At 31.9% G+C, this 24920-nt stretch overlaps 2 protein-coding genes across 3 annotated transcripts; one reads left to right on the top strand and one right to left on the bottom strand.

The window, feature by feature from the left end:
• Nucleotides 1–598: 598 nt before the first annotated feature.
• On the bottom strand, nucleotides 599–8225 carry LOC148232234 (protein OPI10 homolog). 2 transcript variants are annotated; one of them, XR_015810652.1, is made up of 5 exons: nucleotides 7914–8020; nucleotides 7611–7740; nucleotides 1430–3094; nucleotides 1260–1369; nucleotides 599–1182 (listed from the first exon to the last, which is right to left on the bottom strand). XR_015810652.1 is itself a non-coding variant. In XM_088192233.1 (5 exons), the coding sequence occupies exons 1-5, from the start codon at nucleotides 7953–7955 to the stop codon at nucleotides 985–987; spliced, it is 603 nt and encodes a 200-aa protein (XP_088048359.1). In that variant the 5' UTR covers nucleotides 7956–8225; the 3' UTR covers nucleotides 599–984. The 2 variants fall into 2 exon arrangements, 1 of the variants encoding a protein (XP_088048359.1); XM_088192233.1 differs by having other exon boundaries at nucleotides 1430–1552; nucleotides 7914–8225.
• A 2339-nt stretch (nucleotides 8226–10564) lies between these two features.
• On the top strand, nucleotides 10565–24388 carry Nrt (Neurotactin). The gene is made up of 7 exons (XM_088192788.1): nucleotides 10565–10665; nucleotides 20614–20912; nucleotides 20979–21156; nucleotides 21219–21460; nucleotides 21531–21612; nucleotides 22179–22332; nucleotides 22411–24388. The coding sequence occupies exons 2-7, from the start codon at nucleotides 20634–20636 to the stop codon at nucleotides 23816–23818; spliced, it is 2343 nt and encodes a 780-aa protein (XP_088048914.1). The 5' UTR covers nucleotides 10565–10665; nucleotides 20614–20633; the 3' UTR covers nucleotides 23819–24388.
• Nucleotides 24389–24920: the final 532 nt, after the last annotated feature.

Here is a 24920-nt window from a genome sequence, read left to right as displayed (position 1 = left end):
TTTTAGTGTTCTTTGATATTTTTAAAATCTTGATACCTTAGTTATAATCGATTTCTAATGCCCGAAATTCTGCATGAACCTTTGTTTTTTAATTTCTATCGTGTCTGAAAGCCCGGAATTAATAATTACTATGTAATTATAATTCCCATCTATCATCACAGATTATATTTTTCTAATCTCACGGATGAAAATCATAATTAAATCAAATTGAACCAGGTCGTACATATTAAGTATAAGAATTCTAATAATGAGCTACTTCATTTAGAATATCATGAATGTATAAAATTAAAAAAACTAATGACTAGTATACTGTTACATTTTGTTGTGTTGTAAGAGTGGCAGCTATTTCAAGCTACTGCTATATGTTGAATTCCTGATTCGTACTCTCACTATTGAAACTGTATGTAACAATAGCGGCATTTTGAATAGTAATCACACTTAAAGTTTTCATTTAATTAAACATATCTATATGTACATAGATTATAATTAGTATATTTTACGTTTATAAATAATGATGATTTTTAACATATGTATTTACATAACATATATAAACTAATTCGTTAAAATAATACATTTGAGTAAGACAAAGAAAACACCATTGACTTAAGATGGGCTTTATTGTGGTAAGAATAAAACATATTTGATGTAAGTAATTTAATTATATAAAACAATCAATCATACAACTTCATTTCACTATTTGCTGTCAAGATTTAATTGATAAAATTCATAGCAGCTTATAAACTTTTTAATTCAAAATATTTTATAATCAACAATGTGTTGGTTCTTAAGCTACATAAAATTTACTATAAATGACTGAAAATTGGCTTATATCGTGTTTTTTTCATCACAGTGTCATATATTTCAGTCTTTTAAAGTTAGTACAATCTTATCAGCGCTAAATTTAATAACATATTATACACATGTATCATATAAAAATAAAAAATAAAATAAAATATGTATTAAGCTATAAAAAAAATCCTTCATTTATGACTTCCAAAAGTTTGGATTTTGTTCCAGTCTCCTTTCAAAGTTTTGGTACCACATTTGTACAGTGTTCAATGGTACAAAGCTGATCCCCGGAGAGGACTGCATCTGGTCTTGGGTTACCGCAAAGCTGGCAATGAAATTGACAAAGTTCTCTAACATCTTTTGGCCGAATGTTATATAAGAAACGGTGGACAGCTAAAATAATTTAGTAGAAATTCATAAATCAGTAAGAAATAATATTTTTTTTAAAATGTTAATAATTCTATACTAACTGTGGCTGGAATTTGCATTTGAGCATTGATCTCAGGCTCTATTGAAACTCCGATCTGAGCACTATGACAAATTTGTTGCTGGCCGAACGTTCGAAGGAATCCGTTATCACCTGAAAAATTATATCCCTCAGGATCTTTGTTATAATATGAATTTTATTTTCATTACGCACCGGCCATTTCGCTTAATTTCTTAAGTGACGATATTTTAAATATTGCCGACGGTTTTCCGTTCGATATGTGTCCTAATAGTTGCCAATTTGGAGGGGCGTTAGGATCGGGCCAACTGAAATAAACTAAAACAGGCATTAATACTTATTTTAAATCATTTTCTACACCTTCTGTCCCAAAACTTGGTATACCATAATAAACAAACTTCATCAGTCACATTCCAATAAATTTACACATATTTCTCGCAGTCTAAAAATTTCAACTTGGGAGTATAGTTCAAGAGTTTCATGTTTCAGAGAAGTAAATGGGAAAAGACGATGATCGAGATAAATAATAAGAACAATATAAAAAGTAAGAATTCAATCAAAGCAACAATTCAAAATAGTATATAATTTTGTCAAAATCTGATTAAAAATCTGGAGTATTCGTGTCATTTAATGAATATTTGAACAATGCTGATTTTAAGTTATTAAATATTATATTAAATTTGTTAGAATTTTATCAATTTCTCCATTTTTAAATGAAATTGTAGATTCTTATAAAAATGGAGAAATTTTTCCTTTTTCTTGAGAATTCATAATTTAAAGATTCATAATTTAAAGATTCTTCTTGAAAATTTTACACAATACATAAACAACTAACTGCAACTAAAACCTAATACTGGTAAAATTTGTAGCTATTTTGCAAAATTGATTAATGCTTAAATGAGACCATTATGTTTTAATAACATGGACCTAAAACGAGGTCTCAAGAGCTAATTCTGAAATCCATTTGTTAATCACAAACTAATGTAAAGGTAAAGAATTTACCTCACAATCCGAGACAATGTTGTTAATATTGGTAATGCTACTGGATTAACTTTACTGCTGTGTTGCTTGACACATTTGGCTTGCGATATGTGATGCTATTTTAGTTCAGTAAAATATTAAGTTGATTTTAAAGTGCAGAAAAGTTGTATTATAGGTCAAGCAAGCAAGTAGATATTTACCCAAGTGCCATGATACCTGACCTAAAGCAAAATATAGAAGCACGATGAAATGCTAGAATGTTCAAAGTCTATATAGCGTCAAAAAAGCCAAGATAAAACTGCCACATAATATAGATTGAAATTTAATAAATACAAATTTTTAATTAGATATCTGTCGATGATATATGCATTTCTCTAATCATTGATTAAAATGTTAAAAATGAATGATGACACAGAAGACAGTGGAATAAATTAAAGAAAAATTACAAGCTTCTGCATATCATCAACTATTTTATAAAATATTTTAATGGCAATAAGATTGAAACTGAAACTTTATGATAGCAGCAGCAACTTCGCATCCTAGCGACTATCCTGCATCAACTGCCACTCCTCAGACTTGAATGGTCTGAGGAGTGGTAATTGATCAAGGCAAGTTAGGTCAAGTTGATTCATGTGTATGGAAATATCATGATAGCTCTACAGCTACCATTGCAGAGGCTTTACCTGAAGAAAAAATACTTCTATGCATGAGCCTAGATTGCAACATGCTGCTGACATATATGCTTATTGGCATTCCAGTCCATACCCTCTACTATGACCGACCAGTTGTAGGTAAGTATTTGTCATCGCCGCCGACTAGCATCGCCAGTGAACAGTTGTTGTTTAGCTCAGCTGGACAAATCTGGTCAAGTAATCAAACCTGCGCGGAAAAAATGTGAAAAAACTTTTATTCTTAACGTATAAAATAAGTGTTTAATTTTAAGTTTAACCCTTAAGTTACGGCTAGGCGAAATATAGCTCTTATGATATTGTGCGATCAAGACGAATGAACACACCGCTGACGTGTCAGCAGCGACAAATCAATTCTCTTGTCTTTTATGCACAAAATAGAAGAAGCTAATTTTTTTTCTCTATGCTTGGAAATTTTATTATTAGTTAAAATGTTTTTGTCCCCCTCAAGAGTGCAAAAAAAAATTCACGCAGAATTCACTTGATCGCTGAGAACAGGACTGAATTAAAACAAATAAAACTTAAAAATACAGATAGATCAAGGCAAGGATTATAATAATTAAAACATATATAACTAAAACAATAGTGAAAGGAACGATAAGATAATAATCTCGAAAATAACAAACCAATACTGCCCTGTGCACTTACACATACCAGTATCGCTCCTCAGGACAACCGATCAATCTAAGGGCAGAAATTAAGAGCACGTTGAACAATGTTTTTATATACTGACTGTTGAAAATAAATATACTGTTGGTTTATTTCTCAGGGTTAAGATAAAGAATTGTACCTAATCTTTTAACAAGAATATGCACTACAAAAATATAATAAATATTTTTTTAACAGATTCACTTTTTTATAAATAGAATTGGCGACTTGATACACATCTAGAATGCATTATACATAAAAATATTTCTTTCGCCTAAAATTTTGACTTGCGAATTAGTTATATTTGATGCGTCGGTATAAAGTGTCAATATGATGTTGCACAAAACTTTTTTAGGCTAGCGTAAACATTTTATTTTAATAAGTGTATAAATGATAATAATTAAATTTTATAAAAACTATTGTAATTTTCGGAGCAGATCTTTATGCATGTCGATTCTCCAGTCAAGATTAAAATAAAATAAATCATTTAAATCTGATTAACCCTTTATGCGCCTTAAGTGTGTTAACGCGCTTCACTGTGTACTCATTTTACTAGTTAATATTAAGTATTTTGTGTGACGTAAAATATTTTAACACATAGTGACATATATTAAAATAATAAAAAAAAGTTGGACGGAATAAATTGCAAGTAATAGTTTGACGTTCAATGAGATTCGCTGTTCAGGGTTGTGCCACGCAGGCTTTTTCTATTACTAACGAGAATAATCAATATCATTTGTAGCTCCCGCTTGGCGTGTATTTGACGTTATTTTATATTTCATAATTTTTTTAGATTTTACTATAGTTTTATTTTTTATAAGCTATGTGACAATGCTGGCTTAATGTTTTTATATATGTCTATATTTAATGTACTTTAACAATGTTTTCTTAAATTTTATATTTTACAATATTTTTTTGTATTTATTTTTCTAAAACCAATGTGATAACCCTGAAATTATATTTTTTTATTCATCTGCATTAAATTTGCTAATACATATTTTTTTGTATATATGATATATTTGAAAATATGTAAATATATTTTTACGAAATTTTATTATTATTATTAGTTTCTAATGCTTCTGCTATGAGACAACCCTAGCATTTTGTTTTTATACTTCTGTATTAAATTAACTTTCTTTTTATACATATTTCATAACATTTTTATATTAATTTATTTTTATATTTTGTAATGTGATAACCCTAAAAATATTGTGTTTTTTTGTAAATGACAGTCAATATTAGATATTGTATATTTATTTTATACGTCGTCATAATATACCATCGACACATTTTCCAAAAAACAAATTTCAATAAATTTTGTTTTTACTAGAAAATTTCCGGCCTGTAGTGCACAGCCGTATTAATAGTTTGTGGTGTTTAAAAGGTTAAAACTATGGTTGCTAGTTATTTCAATGAAACACTAAAAATTCTCATAAAATGCCAATCACGCATTACTAAGTTTTAACATTGATGTACTGCGGCAGGATTTCTAGAAAGCTAATATAAATAACGTTATTATATTTTCCTTGAACAATCACTTGAAAAGAGCAACCCAAATTTGCATATAGGTAAGAGAATATCGTACATTAGTTATCTGCTTTTTCTTTCCTGTTTGTTTAATACGCAAATTCATTCACAAAAAAATTGGAACGGCGCCAGATATTCGCACACACAAGAAAAAGTCAGCCTGTCAACAATTGATCAAAATATAATAAATGGAAATTCTGATTTGGCTATTTCTACTATACCTTTATATAAGATATTTCCTCGAGAAGTATAACAAATAGGACAAAAATTATATTAAATATTAATTTTAAAGACCATTCCTTCGTTACTATGTAAATTTTCGCAACACGCGAACGACCATTCAAGCAATAATGCGTTTTTCATTTTTGTGTGTATTTTCAGTATAGTGGCAACAAATTAAGTAGCACTTTCGATAAATTTCAAATTTCACACATACTTTAAAAAGGTTGACAACACAAAAATAATAAAGTACTTTTATTGCGAAACTTCTGCAAATTTTATTATATACAAATACAATTAATTTTACCCTCCCTGCAATGCAAAATATATTATTGAAGGATTATTTCTTATAAAGTCAATACTTTTTAATCGTTTGCTATAAAAAATAAGCAATTTCGTAATGTTATATTTCACATCTAATTTCGGAACAATGGGTGTTCGATATATCCACATTTTTTTCACTTTAAGGTGGTTAAAAAAATGCTGTTAACTTTCAGCGAGATTTAAAAATCATTTGCTGGCAGTATCAATAAATTTGTAAGGATTTGAAAAAACTTAAACGCAAAAATTGTAAACAGATTATTTCACATAAGGGTAAATTAAGAATAATCTACTGCTAGATATGACTGATAGTAATGATTTTGAACTAATTCTAATGAAAAAACAGGTTAGATTAGAATACAACAGCGACAAAGAGCAATATTAAAATTGTTATCCCGTTTTAAGTTATGTGCATATTTAATTACAAAGTAATAATAAATAATAATTTTACCACACTTACATTTTTTGTATTAATATACGAGAATGTACATATGAATGTATAAGTCTCGATTTATGCAGATATTTATGCGAATTCGATTTACACGAAATTTCGCGGAACATATCTACCGTGCAAATCTATGTATGACTGTATAGTTTTTTTACCTGAAAATATACAAAAAATGACCAACTAACATTGAAGTAGTTGGAACGTATATACCAACTTTGCTCGGCGCAAGTGAACCAATGAAATAGTGTTGTGAAATACGAGATAAGCCTCAAAGTGACTCTGTTAAATGAAACGAAGTATGAGTTACGTCGTCACAGTCGATAATATATACTATTTTACATCCAATGTTCAACAAAAAGCGAAGATATGTTTATATAATCATGCAATTAACATATACTATGATATAAAGAAAAAATGATGAAACTTAGGTAAAACAACAATAAATATTGGAAAAAAATACCATGTAATATAACTTACAAATAATACTCCTTCACAATCGATATTACACTAATAAATACAGTGAATATTAAAATATTTTAATATATTTTATAAAATTAAAGTCTAAGTCTTAATCTAAATTTAAATCTAAAAATGTTATAATAAATGAAAATAAAGTCTAGCAATTCAAACAAGTAAAACCAAAATAAAAATACGTCTGTTTTGATTCAAAGAATATGCCAAACTAAAAGATGAAGTAAGTCTGCATGTGCAAAAAGAAATATTCACTAGTTTTCGGGTTCCGTTATTCCTACAACTTGGACAATAATGATGACTTTCAACTGGGACTGAGGACTGAGTGCATTTCACACTGAATTGGTTAACAGTTAACATCCCTTACACATAGGTCCTCCTACAAGCTGTGTATTCGATTGTGAATCTATAATAACTTGTTTTCAAAGTTGTAATTGTCGAAAATAAGTTTAAAAGAATCGTTCAATTTTTAATAAAAATTAGAATTTAATTTTTAATAAAAATTATATGAATTTTGATTTCAAACAGGTTTCCGGAAACCCATGGAAACCTTAGGGTGACACCACTGCGTCCATCTAAAAATGTAAGCCACCTTTATTACATTCATAATAATTTTATTTTCATTATCTGTGAACCTTTTAAATTCCATTTTCTTTGAACTTTTTTTTATTTTTTTATGAATAACCGATAATTCGCTGTAATAACGTGTGATATAATAAAATGATAAGGAATTCATTCACTCAGATCTTCAAGATTATCATAAATTGAAATACTAAAAATTGTATTATGATAGCAAAAAATTAAAGTTTGTTTGAAATTTGTCTTTGTGTAATTTTGCGAATACTTTCACACATCAAGTAATATGACCTTCCTTGTCTCAAAAGTGATTAATTGTATTTGTTTCGGGTGGTTTTTCATATGTGAATTCAGACATTTTTTGAGACCACGAGTGACGAAGGATAATTAAATTCGACTGCAAAGGGTTAATATTCTCAGCTTTAGAATGGCAGAACCGAAGGTGTAGAAAATGATGGAACAGAAGGTACGTATTAAAATGTATATATAACCATACCCATTCCCACAGTGCCTTCGGGCAGCGGCGTAGTGCCTGTTAAAAACACCACTACATGATTGATGTTGTCTGCGTCTGGTATTGTTATTAAAAATTGAGTTTCGCCTACTTGGGAAAAATCGGTTTGCACCTGAAATCGGAACATAAATACGTAATCATTAGCACTTTATCGTTTAAAAATAATACACAATAGGTAATATATATTAACGAAACGATTGTACATCATGCTTATTATCTCGCTTATTGGGCAATTGCGAGGTAAGGTCTATTTGAAAACGTAGAGATTATAAAAGAACGACTGACCAGTCTTCCTGAGACGATAATGCCTAGAGAACCGCCTGCCATGGCGCTGTATCGTAGCGCCTCACGTCGGCACAACAATGAAGTTAGTGCAAGAGTACAGTGTTGCCACGGTAGAAATCAAATAGGCGCTTCTAGATTTACAATTATTATTTTCTTCTAGATAAATATTATTTCGTTAAAAACTCGTTACATCGTGACTAGATATATTTTAATCGTTTTATTAAGTTGTCACATATAACATTTAAGATTTGGCGGCTTCAATAAATTGTCACCAGAGGAAGGGATGTCAGCGGCATTTCGACAGTGTGAAACAGACAAAAGTCTGGTTCAATGAAATCTTGTGACAAGTAGGGGGGAAGGGGGTGTAAAAATTTCACGAAAAATCTGTGATTTATGGAAGCCGCCTTATACTTTTGCACGATTGCACTTAGTATACTTAGTGCTTTGAAATATTAATATTAATTCGAAACAATTATTGTGACTAAAGTACTGAAAACGAGCAAATGCAAAAATTGGACATCGGGACACATTCTCTTCAGATACTGACCTTGAGACGTAATAAATAAAAGTAAGTGTAATGAAAATGACTTTGAAAATCGGATAATATTCGAGTAGTGATATTCCAAACCTTTCTTGCTGCCTGAAAGTTACTCTCCTTTCCAATCTTACAAACATATATTCGGTACTTGGTGCCGTCACAACAACGTTACAACAACGAACTATACGGATAATATCATGAGTCAGGAGCTTGACATCATTAAGTATATTAAAATCAAGGCTTCTTAATTGTCGTAGAAAATAAATTTTAAATACAAATAAAAACATTTAAAAATTTAAAAAAGATATCACCCAAAGCTGAACGGGAAACCGAATAAAACGTTATTTTTCCAGAAAGAAAACCTAAGCCGAACTGATATATATATTTTAATTAAACTGGAACGAAAACTGAAATGGAAAAAATAACGGTTCGAAGCCCTGATTAAAGACCACGTCTTATGTAGGTCTGTAATCGAAGCCTGCAAAGCTGAAGGGTAAAATGTGCGTAGGGAAACCAAAACCGCGTTGGCTGGATGGTATAATGACGAATTTCCGAACGCTTGGCGTCAGTGACTTCTTCAACGTGACCCAGCATAGGTGAGGTATAAAATAATCGTGGAGTGGACGAGATCTAGGCCCACCTCGCACTGTAGCGCCATATTGACGATGATTACCTTATTTTACTCGGCACATATGATACAAATGTTGTAGTTTGTGTAAATCCAAATTACAAATTTATCAAATACATACTTTATTTATAGCTTCTAATATATTGCCAGAACCATGTTTAGGGACTGTGGTGGTGGCGGGTGGCAATGAGACACAGATTGAGCCGCTGCAGTAGTATATTTATTGAAGATTGACGGTTTACATTATAAGAATGGGGCGGACGCACAACGGCACGCGTCCGAACCCTTACAAGCTTGCCGGAAGAGAGAGAGAGCAGTCACAACACCGCTACTTCTGCGCCGACCAGTTTTGGCCATAACAAATCTATATTGGCCCCCATACATGAAACCTTTTCTACTTTGTTTCGCTGTTAACAAACCGGATATCACTGAATATGTCAAATAACAACTTGCGACATAGCTGCAGCAAAATATGTCTGAAAAGGGAGTTTTAACTTATTATAGATAGTTTGCGTGCTCCATTTGTGTAAAATGAGAGAATTGTTTTAATGAATGCATGCTTCTTTTTAGTAAAATATGTTCGATCCTCTTCCCTGATTATCTTTGTTTGTTAAAAATAAAAAGACAATTTCTCTCATATAATATTAGTTACTGTTTCACTGCCATTAATTGTTAATGGATTTTGATTTATAGTGTTACTTTCTCTACGTCTAGAGAACATTGGTTGTATTACAGAAAGTTCCATTTAAACCTAACAAATCTTCGTCTGTTTCGATTTCGTCATCGCTATCACATTTACATTTTTTCGTTAAATTTATTTTAGTCGTTATCTTGTTATTCTAAAGCTGTAATAGTTTGATAATTAAATATATAGCGATAAATGATTTCGAATAGATATTTTTTAATTATAAATTAAATTACAGTGTGCTTTATCGTTCATAAGGGGTATATTTCAAGCGGACTTCAATACGCTTGTATTGAAAACATATGCAATAAAGCCCCTAAGATGTCGGGAGCTGTCTTGTGATACGCGCATCAATCGAGGATCTCGATGGCACTGTATGCCTTGTATTATTTTTGGGCTGGTTGCCAAATTATGCATCCTACTCACTTTTAATAATGTATAAAAAGGATTTTTCAGATACCTGTATATGAGAGATTATAAATATTATAGGTATATTTAGAAAAGCACTTATTTAAGTTGCTGGTAGGGAAGAAACTTTTGTGTGACATAAAAGTACTAGCCACCAGCGCTTGCTAATGTTACCGCTTGCAAGAACATGTGTATTGGTCAACTCCTCATTAGTATTGATTTGTTGTCATCCCGGTAATCGCAGTTGGTATAAATATTTTTTCTATACATATAAAGCGAAGAAAACACATAAAATGAAAGTTAGATTTGATAAATTGAAATGGCGCTTCGAACTAAATAATAGCCCTGCTATAATTTTGTTCGAAATCTGGCGCGAAAGGGAGAAGCGCTCCAGTGGCGCCGCTGCGCGGATGCTAAGCGGAAGTCCTTTTACAGACGCTGCCGGTCGCCGGTCGTGGTCGCTTCCTCTCGTCGGTTCCCTCCCTTAGCGCCTGTGAGTACTTCTTTGTGATACTATATACCGCATTATCGACATTTCTACCTTTCGAATCGATCCGCCGACATGTTGTTCGTAACGATATATTCATATCGATCGATTATCTTTGCGAATTATCCGCGAAAACGGCGTCGGCGTCGCCACCATCGATCCCCAACTACCCCTCGCATTCTTTCCTCTGTTGTTGTTCGTGACTCACTTTTTTCAAAGGTTGACAACCCTTATCGACGCGATTACGATAATTCAATTCAAATTCATCGATCGATCCGGATCAATTTATTTGATCTTAACGTGCAACTTAACGACCATCTACTTCCCCTCCGTGATTTATTATATTATATCTCGACTCGATTGTCCCTTCCCTATACTCGGTTTTTATTCCCACGACCGTCATCGTTTGTGTCCAATAGTGTTCGTGTATTATGCGCCTTTATATGTTATCGATTCATATTATACATTCGTGTAATTACATACTATCATGTATTCGATTCTGGTTTAAATGTTACCCATTTAATGCCGAACTTTTGGCCATTTTTTTAAGTTTCATTTCATTGATGTTGCATTTTTAAATAACAGAATCGTAATACTTTTTTCGAACTATTTTTTTTTGTTAAATAAATACTGTGTTTAATAAAACGATTTGCTTGTGCATTTAATGTAAAGTAAATCTTCGGAAAAGGATTCGATGTAGAGTTATTTATAAGATGTTCACTAATGCACAAGCAATTCGTTTTATAGAACAATTATTTTATATATTGCACATTTCAATTTATAGCAATGGATAAACAGTTTTCTCTTCCACTCATTTTTCTTAAATATTTTTTATAAAATAAATTTAATTAATATTATAAATTAAGAATCTATTTTGGCGTGTTTATAATAAAAATGTATTGAAATATGAATATTATATAAAACATTTGACATCAAATGTTCAACAGCGAAAACTCATTTAAATATATTTGATTTTATAATTTATCACAACATTATTCTAAAATTATTAATATGGTTATAGTTTTCATGAAATGTGGTTATTAACGGGAACAATGCAACAACTTAGTAATAAATTTATGTATGTTTACTGTGCTTTTATTAATATATGTGTATGAAATATTAAGTTTTTCTATATGCAAATACATATATTAAAACAAATTAATTTTTACAAGCGAATCTTTCTAACAAGCTTTTTCAAAATTTAAGATGTTTATGTTTTAGGTTTGTTTGTATAATAATTATTAATTGGTTACTAACTGCATGTATGCGATCCTCTAAAAACAAATGAAATATCAAACATATTCACCAGTTCGATTATGGCAGAATGGGTAGTTAAGCAAATAATAACATTTGGCAATTGTTACAATAGTGAAATGATAATGATTACGTGAATAATTCTAGACGATGTCGAAAATTTAGATTAATTTGAAAGGAGCGCAATTATGTGTTATTTCTTACATAAGGAGAGCAAGTCGACTAATCGGAAGGCAATGTAAAACATCCTGTTTAAGAGATTGCTTGTTGACCAACTAGCTTGTTGTACAATATTTATTTATACTAGTTTAAAATATTTTCGTGTAAATTCATGTATTATATAAATATGGAATTCAATCCCACTATGAAAACAAAAAATATATAATTATGTAATAATATGAAACGATGATCACCCTACATCCACTTACGAAGAACGCGAAACTGATTATTTATTAATTATTGAATTAAAAATTACATTTTTACCTGTCCGTTATTTTAAATTTTAAAATAATATCAGTTAACAAAATTTAGTCATTTAGAATGATCCGAAAACTTCACTTAACTGACAGAAAACTGATTTATGGTGTTGAAAAACATGGCCATTAAAATTTTTCTCGAAAAAAGTTTTAGTTCACATTGCTACGATGACAGGCTGAGTATTGCCAGACACAAAGTTATGCTATTATAGTCCGAACAACTTGGCCTAATATTTCTTTACCTGAAAATGTTCAAAAAAAGGCCAACGATCAATAGTACAAGCGTATAAATTGTTTTCTCAGTTAGTATTTGTTAACCTGTTACTAGTATTACTAATGACAAGATTCACTGTGCACCTTTGTAAACTTAGTTTTGTCGAATAAAGCTAGTTCTTAAAAGATGAGAATATACCACCGAACTCTCGCGTTGATTAAATTTATTCTCAGCCTGCTTTTTACGGTCTAGTAAATTTACCTAATTACCATACCCATACCTTTTCCTCCGTAACAATTTATTTTTCTTACCATTCGTAAATTGGACAGATAATCTATTATCGTCTACTAATGCATAAACCGATATGTGTTACTATTACTCATAAGCTCACAACCATAACACCATAAAAATGTTTTGTTAGTCATAGGTGCATCAGATTTTTCATAGAGTGATATAACGGCCGGAAATATGGAATTGAGAATCGTTGATTTAAATATAACAAAATACATGTGTACCTGTATATGTGTTCGGATATAATTACAACTTCCAACAACATGGAATTCCGCCATGGTCTTCGAACACAAAACATAGGAAACGACAGTTCACGCGTTACGCCCTTTTGCGATCAATATGGCACATTATTTTTTTGCTCGTTGATGAATCGTTCGAACGTGCTAACTGGGTAAAATTTAGGGCTGTGGTCGATGGTCTCGAAAATTGAAAAGTAATACGTAAGCCAATATGCAGACGAGCGAAAATGAGCCTTACTACCGTATGATAAGTCTTTAAACGTAACATTAATTGTATCGTTGTAAACATTTAGATGTTTTCTTTTAAAAAAATGCCGATGAAATAAAAAATACTTGGCTTTTTAATTATTCGCAATTTTTATGAAGATATGTGCAGCAGTGATGATCATGACTAATATTTCAAAAGTTCAACAAAATTATGAATATCAGTTTTTTAAAAAAAAAACATTAACACTACGCGGTTATACAAAAATAATTTCTTTTGTTAGCGTTAAAAGTTCGTTACCTCTGATTTAAATGGTATACAATCCCTTTTTGTTAATCTGAATTAGTGTCGAGCTAGTTCTAGGAACCCAAATTTTAAAAACGCTTTAGGCCTAGGTGGGCGACATTTTCAGCTTCACGGTCTACTGGCACATTTCTTTCATCATCTCCCTCCTTAACAATCCTGGGTATGTAAATGATTGTGTTTACTTAGTTCAAAATTGTTGCCATGATAAACCAGGCTACGCAACGATGTATTTGTAGTTCTTTTAACACATTGCATACTGGGCATTATCTCTTAGATGCAGCCATGCGGCTGGGCTTATTTGCCAAAATTAGAACCTAAACTTATTTTTTAAACCATCATTATTTTTCGATTAGTTAACGTTTTAACGTCAAATTTAAAATACAGTTTCGTAATGATCGTTTTTTATATTCACAAATAGTAAATCAGTAAACGTCAAAATGTGGATCGCGTACCAATAAAATAAATAAATAAATTATGTTTAGAATCAACACATATACATATTTAAAAATAAAAACGATACAGATTATGGCAAAACGATGATGAAATACTTACGAAATACAAACTACAATCATTTATTTATTTTTAACACTTAACGGTTGATTTACATGGCGATATTCGCGCGACCGTTCAACTTTGATACTGTTGTAAATCTGACTCACCAACCGGTGGTATGCCTAGGTCCAAGTATTGTCGGCAAACCTCATAATACGTTCGAAGGTCGCAAGTAATAAAAAAGCATGGACGTCACTGGGGGAGGGGGAGGTATTTTCCACCCTTAAATTTGGCCATATCATTTAACGAATACTATGAATCTTAATAAAATAGAAGTATTAAAAACCTGAAATGACGTCCTTGATTCTAAATCAGAAATTCTCGGGTTATCCCTCAAAGAAAATCTAATAAAACCAGTCTCAAATCTATCCCGAAAATATTTTTTTTAAATATGTAATTTAAGTGAAATCATATAGGAATATATTTTCAGCGGTAGATATATATATTTACCAGTGTAAATATATTTTATTTAGCAGGTGTTAGTAAAATTATATGATTTAAACTTTTTCATATATTACAGTGAATGTGTATTTTTCAGTGAACTTTAAATATATTTTCATTTATAATTTAAAAATATAATTTAACTGATAGACGCTAGTGAAATTATATGCTCTTATATGTCTATGAAACTCAATTTGACAGTTGCGCAACGTTCATTTGCTGTTCTAAACCAAACCTAGCCTAATGAAAGTTCTAAAACTAAACTAGACTTGACCTAATTATAGTTTTAGAACTTTCATTAGTGCAAGTCCAAAATACAAACTAAATCAAGTTATTTCTCAGATGAAAATTAGTAGACTAAGTACAGACAGATGTCGCATCTCGCACATTGCTGCACAGTTTGACTGCATTTCGATTAATATGAAAGTATCGGTTAAAGTATATTCAAACCGAATTTTGGTCAATAGGAAGGTGCAAAAACAATTATCACTTCTCAGAAGTCAAAAATTCACGTCAAAGGCAATAAAATCTTGTCGGCGCCGTCACAGTGCGAACGCTCGGTAACGCGGTATAATCGAGGTGCGGCTGGCACAGACTGGTCTAATTTTTTTTTTCCAAATTCCATCGATTAATTTGATTTTACGACGAATTTTAGTAATTTGACAATTTCAGGTAAAATGGTTAGGAATTATCATAAAGTTACTGAAAATGGCTTCAGAAAATATTAATTATATTGGGCATGACATACAGTCCGTCCAAGATGTGGACGCTCATCGACACATTATTAGTTAGAAATATAATAGAATGACCATGTGAAATTACACGTTCAATTATTTTTTTCTTTTTTAATTTAATTTGTTGAGGAAAATGTAAAATATCACTTTCTTACTTATTTTGTTTATTTTACATATTTCAGTCAAAAACACGATATCAGTTTTGGAATCACTCTCCAGGTTGAATATCTGTTTAATATAATATTCAATAAAAATACCAATAGAATTGTTTTATTGATTACAAAATAGTACAACATGACAATAATTTGTAATAAAAATATAACACATTATAATTTTTAATTCAATTTCCAACGTATGGTAGTACGTTACTGAAAAAAGATCATGATGAATACATCTTTCAAGCGGAACAGAAGTTGAGCACCTCTGCTCTAAATGTCTAAAAAACACAGCTACGGATATTTCGCATCTATTTTTGGTAGTACTTTTGTATTTATATTTACTGTACTATTAAATCTTTAGAATAAGTTCGCAATTATTGACATTAGCTTATTAGTTCCGGGGAACGCATATATGCGTCATTCTAAACACAAACTATTTAAAATATGTTACAAATACCTACAATGAAGTGAATTAATATATTATTACAATTCTGTTGTGATGTATCTTCATAATTTAATTTATTGATATGGTTCTCTAACGTTACTAACAAAAAAATACAGATTTGTACCACAATTACCATTGAGTAATAATTTGACATGTCAATAAAATTTGTCAATAAAGTGAATAATACTAGTTCGATTTCCTCTTACGATAATTTGTGATGTTATTTTATTTTTGACTATAATATCTTTGAGAAAGAAACCTTAGTCAGCTTTATAACCATAGATAGCGTGCTTTATATTTAATACAAAATGCTACGTTTCGGTATTCCTAATTATAACTTGGTGATTCAGATACTCCATTAGTAAAGCAAAAGATGAAAAAAAAACATTTTTGACCTTTGTAGACAGCGATCAACTTGTCTCAATCTCTATACTAATTTGATATCCTGCTGTTTTAACACAGCTTAACGCGTGACCTGTTTCAGTTGCCCACTGCGAGATTAATTCGTTAGGACTATACAATATACATGATATATAGATATTATACTAGCTTATTTATATGAATAAAATTACACAATTCGTATGCACGACACATTAGTGTAATTGAGGGTGATGAATGCTCGCCCAGTAACAGAATCAAGAACAAAATTAACATACGCCGTGTGTTTATTGTGTATTTTTAGATTGTACGATTTAACCCTTTCTTTGCAAGAGCGTTTTTGTATTACTAAAAGCAAACACTGCCACACAAGGCAAATAAACTTATTTGATTCAATTTAGTGAATGCTATGAGTCATAATGAGATTTCAAATAAATAATTGTGGAATGAAGGCATTTCGACCAAAATTCTGATTCTGACAGAAACTGAAACTAGTCCACGGTGCAACTGTGTAAATTTTGGAACATATGGAATTCTATGTAATGCTCATTTATTTATTTATTTTAGGAGTCCTGAATAAAGGATAACTATGCAAACTTAGATTATATCCATTGAAGTTTGGTAATTGTTACAATTAAATAAAACTCTGTAATATATGATCATGCATATTTTTAAATGCATGATAATAGGGATATGTTCCTATAGTCAGTACTTGAAATAATATTAACCATTCTTAGCAATTCTCGCGAAATCACATGCTTGTTATTTATTTCTTCATACAACCAGTGATATTATTAGAAGCTACATCAAACAAACAAATTACGCTTTTGTACATTCTACGAATGGAATAATTTTGTTGGAGCAAATCGTTTTTTTACCTCTCGTTTACTTCACGAGTCGTATTAATAAGGCAATCTAATACAGAATTCCTTCACGCAACAATATCATACACCCAAAAGCTATTTAAAATCAATTTTATCTAGAAAAACTTTTAATGGATCATCCAGAAGTTAGGTCACTCACCTTATCAATATGTTGAACTCTCTAGACAAGGGGAAGTAACTTGAAATAGGGCTACCAGACGTCAGAATATGTTCGCAAATGTCAGGAATTTTTACTGATGTACAATTTTTACGGACAACCAACTTTTTGTCTATTTTTCAAATATATTTCGTAATATTTTACTTCGAAGAAATTTTTCTTTAGCTACTAGGTAATAGTGAGGCAAAAATGGTAACCTTAACCAGATTAAAAATTAATTGAGCAAAAACAAGTCGATAGATTTAATTTTATGTAATTAAAATTAAAAAAAAAACCTTACTAAATCTACCCTAATTATAATTTTACGGTACCGATTTTTCTATTGTATTTTTCCAAAAACATATTACGTGACGCACTATGGCGGAATGTTAGACAATTTCAATTTAAGTTTACTTAATGTGTGATGTCAGAATAATAATTTGTGCGCCAGCAATTAACGTTTCTGGCTTAGTTCCCTTTACTCAAGGTCTCGGTCCGACTATTTTATTATAATATTCTTTATAATCCATTTAAAATTCCTTTAATTTTTTTCTTGCGCTTTTCTTGCGCTCTTGCTTCAATCGTCTGTTTATAGATTGCCAATGTTTGAAGTACTGACCGCAGATCGCTTCAAAAGAAGATTCGAAGCAAGTCATGCAGTAAACGAGTTTCTAGCAAAAAAGTTCGATGTGTACTGCTACTAGGGCAATGTACCCTAGTGCTGCTTTCGTTGCTTGGGACTGTGCTACAATTACGTCGGAAGTTTTTTTTTGTTAATGAGCATCGTACGAGGTCAGTGGCGATCTCGCATAGGATGGTGCTGTAGCTAGCTCTCCTATTCAAGTAACTAATACTGGTTTCCATTGTAAACGGCACGTAATTTTGTTCGTCCGATACTCTGAAAAGATCTGGTTTTGCAACCTCTGTCAGGGCAGAATAATTATCTTGGTCTTGAAGACCGGACACGAGAGACAAGGGCTTGCTCGTATTTAAAAAAATATGATAAAAAAAGTAACGCTATTTTCCCGACTTTTCTTAGAAAAACAGTTTAATTTTTAGTGAGAATGATCAAAATTCATTTTCTGTACTTTTAAAAAATGTATTTCATTAATTGAATGATCGCTTCTGGACTTTTTGCAGCAATCGATCATTTCGATGACTTTTTCGTACGTTTCGGACGGTATCTCGGCTATAACTTGGCGGATGTTGGTTTTTAGGTGCTTCAATGTTTTGGGTTTGTCTGCGTAGACATGATTTTCCAACGTTGCACCCGATATGTGGCAAGTTTCGCCGCCTTGTTGAAATCACATGTCTTACACATGAATATGCCAAATTTAAATGATTTGATTTAAATGCCAAAAATAATTGCTTATCATGCGCCTATATCTTTTACCATTGACTGGTACGGTCCAACCTTCATAATTTTCAAAAAAGAAAGGCCAAATGACGCCGCCTGACCACAATGCGCGCCAAACAGTCACTTTTTGGGCACGTAATGGACGTAATAAATCGTGAATCACGTGAAGATCTTTCTCGACCCATGTGTGGCAATTTTGCTTATTAACATACCCAGAGAGGTGGAAATGTGCGTTATCAGGGAAAAAGATTTTCTTAGAAAAATCAGCATCAAATTCCTGCTGCTCTAACATCCAATTTGCGTAAATTCTTTTCTGTCCATGGTCTCTGGGCTTCAGTTCCTGTGTCCAGCTGCAAAATGCCTCAAAGGGAATTATAAAAATAGCCCAAAAACTACGAGCGCCGACGAATCGATAATTCCGGGTCTTCGGCCACACTTTTTCACTACGTTGCGAATTATTCGCTCAGTGGGCAGGGACGTAATTTAAGAGGGAGCGGGTGAGATATTTGCCCCCCCTCCCTTGAATTTGTTCAGAAAAATGCATGTCATTTAATAAAATACTATGCATTCGAATGAAATCAATGTATTATATAAAAACCTTTGCCTCCCCCTTCCCTGGAAAAAGCTGAAATGACGTCCTTGACATCGTCCTAAACCAGAAATTCTCAGTTTATCCCTCAAAGAAAATCTAAGAGAACAGTTTTGTATCTATCCCGCATTTTTTTTTTAAAATAAGCCAGTTCAGTGAAATCATATCGGAATACATTTTTACCAGTATCGTATATATATTTTTACTAGTAGAAATATTATTTATCTAGCAGGTGCTAGTAAAAGTATATGATTTCAACTTTTCCATACATAGTAATATATGTATTTACATACTTAACATTATTTATATACATGCGATATATAAATGTTACAGTGAAGTTATATTTTCACACTTCACCAAATACATTTTCACCAGTAAATATATATTTCTACTAGCGAAAATATAATTTAACTGATATGCGCTAGTGATATTATATGCTGTTCTAAAGTGTCTATGAAACTTGATTTGACAGTTGGGAAACGTCCATTTGCTTTTCTAATCCAAACCTAACATAATGATAGTTAATCTAAAGTAATTATAGTTTGAGAACTTTCATTGTCAAGTTGCGTTTGGTTAATTCGTGTAGGCTAAGTTTGGGTTTGAATAGCGAATGGACGTTTCGAAACTGTCAAATTGAGTTCCATTAACATTTTAGAACAGCATATAATTTCACTGCCGCCTATCAGTTATATTGTATGTCAATAATCACAGTTATCTGATTATTGACAGCTGTCTAATTTACAGTGCTGCCAATATAGGAAACTTGAATTGGAACACCCGCATAAAACAAATCTTTAGATTAAACGGGAGATATACATATTTATTATGTAGATATGTAGTTAGATTTGTTGCACAAATGATCAAAGTTGGTAAATTATTTTTTTGGAACGTAAAATAAATAATTATTCAAGTATATACTTGCGCCAATCAATGTAAAAGTCGATGAAATATCTTTCTCGATTAAAGGATTTAAAGGATGATGCCAGTAGCAGCATGATCATTTTACTCAATTGATATTATTATGTATGAAGAAAAGGCTGCTGGTTATTTGGTTGAATTATTCAATTTCTTATATAATTTCTGAATACATAAAATCACAAAACAATTCAACAATCAAATTTGATATCCCTGAGAAAGGTGTATTTTTATTTTTTAAGACGAATATTGTTAGGTTCGTCGATAAATAATCTATATAATTATTTTGGAATGTGTATATAATTTGTGTAATATATAGAATTAATAGTAGTTGTGCCCCACACAGTTTCTGTTATGGTCGTTATCAATTACTTTTTCAGGTGCATTGAAAGGCTTCGCGATGAGCACGGATATCGAAGCCATTGTCATCCAGGAGGAGAGGAAAAGCTTAGACAAGAAGGAAATTGAGGTGGAAGAGCGAGAAAAGATGTTGAACGAGGAGAACAAACCAATTGAAGAAGTGGTGCCGAAAATAGACAGTGAAACCACCGAAACGATTAAACCTATAATCGAACCGATGACAGAGGAAGGACGCGAAGTTAAGCCCAAGTTCATACCGATCGGAGGAATAAAAATGCCTGGGTTTTTCACGCGCAGCAAGTCCAAAGAGAAATGCAAAGTACGATATCATTAAAATGAACGCTTTTAATTTGAGAAAGATTATACTTAATATGAATTATTATAGGACGGAGATGATGGAGCTCAAGGTGAATTATTAGAAAAACCTACAGAGGAGTCTAAAGAAAATGTAGAAGAAAAAGATGCCATTGCACAGAAGAAGTGTAAATTTAACTTCAAAATACCGAATCCATTTGCCAAATCGAATCAGACTAATAACACCGAAGATGGGGAGAAAGCAGCAGGTATGATCGATGGGATGTTGATTTATATATTGTACGTGCTAATCTTATTGCTTATGTTACAGAAAATCCTCAGACTCAGACCGGACAGAAGAAAGGCTTGCTGAATGCCATACGTTTGCCGTTGGCCAATATGATTCCTAAAAAGTTGCGCAGACATGAAGGGCCGACTGATGCCGAAGGCGGCTTGGATAGTTCAAAGCAGGCTGAGCTTGCGTCGATGGAAACATTGGACGATAACAAGGACAGGGTTGATAAGGATGTCAAAACTGACGACGGTATGGAAACTGTGAAGTTGGACGTAGAAGTGAGTTTGCTTTTCTATTGTTCGGCTTTGATATGGCTTATCATATTTATATGGATATTTATACATTTAGGATAAAACTGAAGGCGAAGAAGAAAAAGAAAAGGAAAAATTGAATTGGCGGGAGAGAATTAGGCAGCAAAAATTTATCATTGGTATATTAATTTTGTATACAGTCTTTGCCAAAATAGTGGGACACTTTAATAAATATGCTATATCTTTAAAAAACGAGCAAGATTATATCTTCAATGCAAACCAAGCACTAATCTTTCAAGGAGTCTTGTTAGAATTGGTTGGTAGTATGCATCGAGATCTGAAATATTTTGCCATTGAGATGCGACTTACTCATTTACATAATTCCTATACCTGCCAGTGTTATGTAGCTTCATGCTTGCATATTGTTCAATTGGCGAGATATTTAAACATTCCTGTTTTTTTTTTTTTGAAAGCCACTCTATGTAAGATTTGAAAAATGTTGAGATCCAATTCTTAGAACCTTCTGCTCACCATTTATGATAAAATGAATGGCCATTGACTAGAAAAATTACACAACTCAATTCGGAAGACATCTTTCAGCCCTTTCTAAGGGATTCGCAATGTTTGATTTATATTGAAATAATTTGAGAACACTGGTTGCATAATGCACTTGTGAACCACTAATATGGGCAAGACTGTTTATTTAATATTTATATATTTATAACTAATTTTATTTAATTTCTAGATGATTTAGCAGTCGCTGGAGGTATTTTTGTATTTATTTTATTATTGATCATAATAATTGCTGTGTCAGCTTCTGGTGGTGGAATTCCAACGGTATCACCAATCAAAGATGGCCAGTTTGTAGATGCCGTCACTTCTTGTGGTTACGTTGAAGGGTTCGTATTTTTATCCTATAACTTAAAAATTATTATTGCAGATAAAAATCTATTATGATTATAAATATATTTTTGTAGAATATTGGAAGACGGCGCTATTGCTTTCAGGGGAATCCCTTATTCGCTTCCGCCTACAGAGGACAACCGTTTCAATTTCGCACAACCTTTGAACAAAGTTCAGTATTGTTGGAACCAGACTCTGCAAACTCACAATGCTACACCTCCTTGCATTCAGATTTATGGCAACGGTACTGTCGACGGAGTGGAAAACTGCTTGACCCTCGATGTCGTAACTCCCGAAGTTCGCTACTATAATCCTCTACCGGTAATTGTTTTAATTGGCAGTAATTCATTAATTGGTGGCACTCCCGGTAAATTGAGACCTTCGACTCGTTTTGCACGATCGAAAGATGTTGTTTTCGTCAGACCGAACTTCAGAGTCGGCGCTTTGGGATTTTTAGCTACTAACTCTCTGTCCCAAGCGGTATATCCACGAAGAAGTGGCAATTATGGTCTATCTGATATCTTGACTGCGTTGGAATGGGTGCAGAACAATATTAAACATTTCGGTGGAGATCCCAGCGCTGTGACACTATTCGGTCATCGGGCAGGAGCAACTCTCGTCACATCTCTGCTCAGTCATAAAGCATCGAAGAGATTATTCGCACGAGTTTGGGTATCTTCCGGTTCGGCCTTGTTCCCAGGAAGAGAAATGGAAGAGAACGAGAAAGCTAACGATGTTTATATGGATTTGATTAAATGTAAAGATAACGATTGTCTAAAACAAGCGAGTGTCGACGAACTAGTCAACGCTATCCCGGACACTTGGAGGAGCTCTTCGCCAGACTTGCCCGATAGAGATGAAGTCCCAGATAAGAGACACGAATGGTTGGTAATCGACGGAAAGATTATCACTAAGCCTATAGCGGATGCTATTTTAGAAACAGATATTCCGATCGTCATCGGAACGACAGCACATGAAAGTTCGTCTGTCAAACTATTGATGAAGTATACATTGTGGACGCCAGAGATGGTTACTAAACACGTTCAAGACAGCATGATTGGGAAATTAGGATTAACCGAAGAAGCTCTCAAAAGATATAACACTACTTATCAAGGATTGGCTGCCATGATTTCGGATATAAGGACAGTTTGTCCTTTGCTTAATTTCGCCAAACGCAAGAGCGGCATACCATTTTATATTGTCACTCAAGTGGGGGGCGAGAATAATATCACAGACGTAGATTCAGATATCTCAGCTATCTTGGGAAGGTATGAGCCGAAGACTCCCGAGCAGCGACGTTACGTAACAGCCATGCAACAATTTTTCTATCATTACGTGTGGCACGGAGAGGTGCCTCAGATGAAAAATAACAAGTCGTCGATTTTAGAAGTAGCACAAGACGTGTTACCGATGTCTAAACATGAGAATTGCGACTTTTGGCTCGAAAAAGACGTCGTACCTAGGTATGCAAAGCAAGATTAGAGAGGGTTTTGATGTAATCTATGTCATGTTTTCTTAATTCAATCGAAACGAAGGGGTAAATAATAAAATATTACTGTTTTATGGAAAGCGGATGAGAAAATATTTTTGGTAACTGAACACAAGTTTTGTGTGCATTTAAGAGATTGCAACGTAACAACTAAACCACCGATATGAACGTATTTTATGATAAGTATATGATATTTTATACATTATGAATGTTTTTGTAGCATATTGTGTAAATGGCAAAGTGTCAATATCCTTTTTTATATTATGTATATTTTTATGTGTAAGTTAATTTTAAAATATCGACAAATTAACATATTTTGTGTATTTATAATAGAATTTAGCTTCTGCTTTATTAGCACTTATATAAATGAGATTTTGTGATTTTTATACAATACAAATATTTAATCAAACTTATTGCGTATATTTAAAATCTTTTTTAAATATACATTAACGACTTATTTATCGTGATCTTGTAATTATTATAATCACGTAACATTACGACGATAAAAATACTCAATTGATTGAAATCATATCACTGAAATTATCGTCATTCATTTCACAAAATGGAACCGATCCTCCGATTGATTGTATATTCTAAGACTGATTTTCGTTTTTTGATATATTTTTTAATACTTATGTATTTAGAATATTGCAATTATGTATTTAGTTATGGTATTTATGAAAAAAAAGTGCAAAAGATTACGGACCATAAATTTCTCTCTTAGATTTCTTGAATTTTTTAATAAATACTTTTGTATTTCAAAAATATTATATACATTTATCCCGTAACGAATGTGATGATATAATATTACGATATTAGTTAGTGTTTTAGTTTTTGTATTTATTATATAATATATGTCGGTGATGTTTGAATGTATAAATTTGACCGAGGGTTACTTAAAAGTTTTACTGCCGCTTATTGTTTCTAATGAACAGCCAAAGATAAATTATTTAATGATAATCTATAAATATAATAGATATTTTAATTGTAATTGTAATGATTAATTCATTTTTTACATTTTTATATAAATACATTAATTATATTGTAATTTATATATTTATATATATATACATACACAATAGCTTTTTAATATGT

Source organism: Plectrocnemia conspersa, unplaced genomic scaffold (assembly GCF_051122295.1).
Source record: "Plectrocnemia conspersa isolate PC_06_02 unplaced genomic scaffold, ASM5112229v1 ptg000009l, whole genome shotgun sequence".
Lineage (NCBI taxonomy): Eukaryota > Metazoa > Arthropoda > Insecta > Trichoptera > Polycentropodidae > Plectrocnemia > Plectrocnemia conspersa.
Note: the sequence above shows the minus strand (reverse complement) of the source record. Positions and strands in the feature narration are given on the sequence as shown.

What these genes read in the sequence shown, in the direction of transcription:
- Nrt (XM_088192788.1), top strand. Translation starts at nt 20,634, where the DNA reads ATGAGCACGGATATCGAAGCCATTGTCATCCAGGAGGAGAGGAAAAGC. An exon ending in CTGTGAAGTTGGACGTAGAA is followed by an intron (nt 21,461 to 21,530) that starts GTGAGTTTGCTT and finishes TTATACATTTAG; the next exon opens with GATAAAACTGAAGGCGAAGA. An exon ending in TCTTGTGGTTACGTTGAAGG is followed by an intron (nt 22,333 to 22,410) that starts GTTCGTATTTTT and finishes ATATTTTTGTAG; the next exon opens with AATATTGGAAGACGGCGCTA.
- LOC148232234 (XM_088192233.1), bottom strand. Translation starts at nt 7,955, where the DNA reads ATGGCAGGCGGTTCTCTAGGCATTATCGTCTCAGGAAGACTG. An exon ending in TTATCGTCTCAGGAAGACTG is followed by an intron (nt 7,741 to 7,913) that starts GTCAGTCGTTCT and finishes TTCCGATTTCAG; the next exon opens with GTGCAAACCGATTTTTCCCA. An exon ending in CGAAGGCACTGTGGGAATGG is followed by an intron (nt 1,553 to 7,610) that starts GTATGGTTATAT and finishes TGCCTGTTTTAG; the next exon opens with TTTATTTCAGTTGGCCCGAT.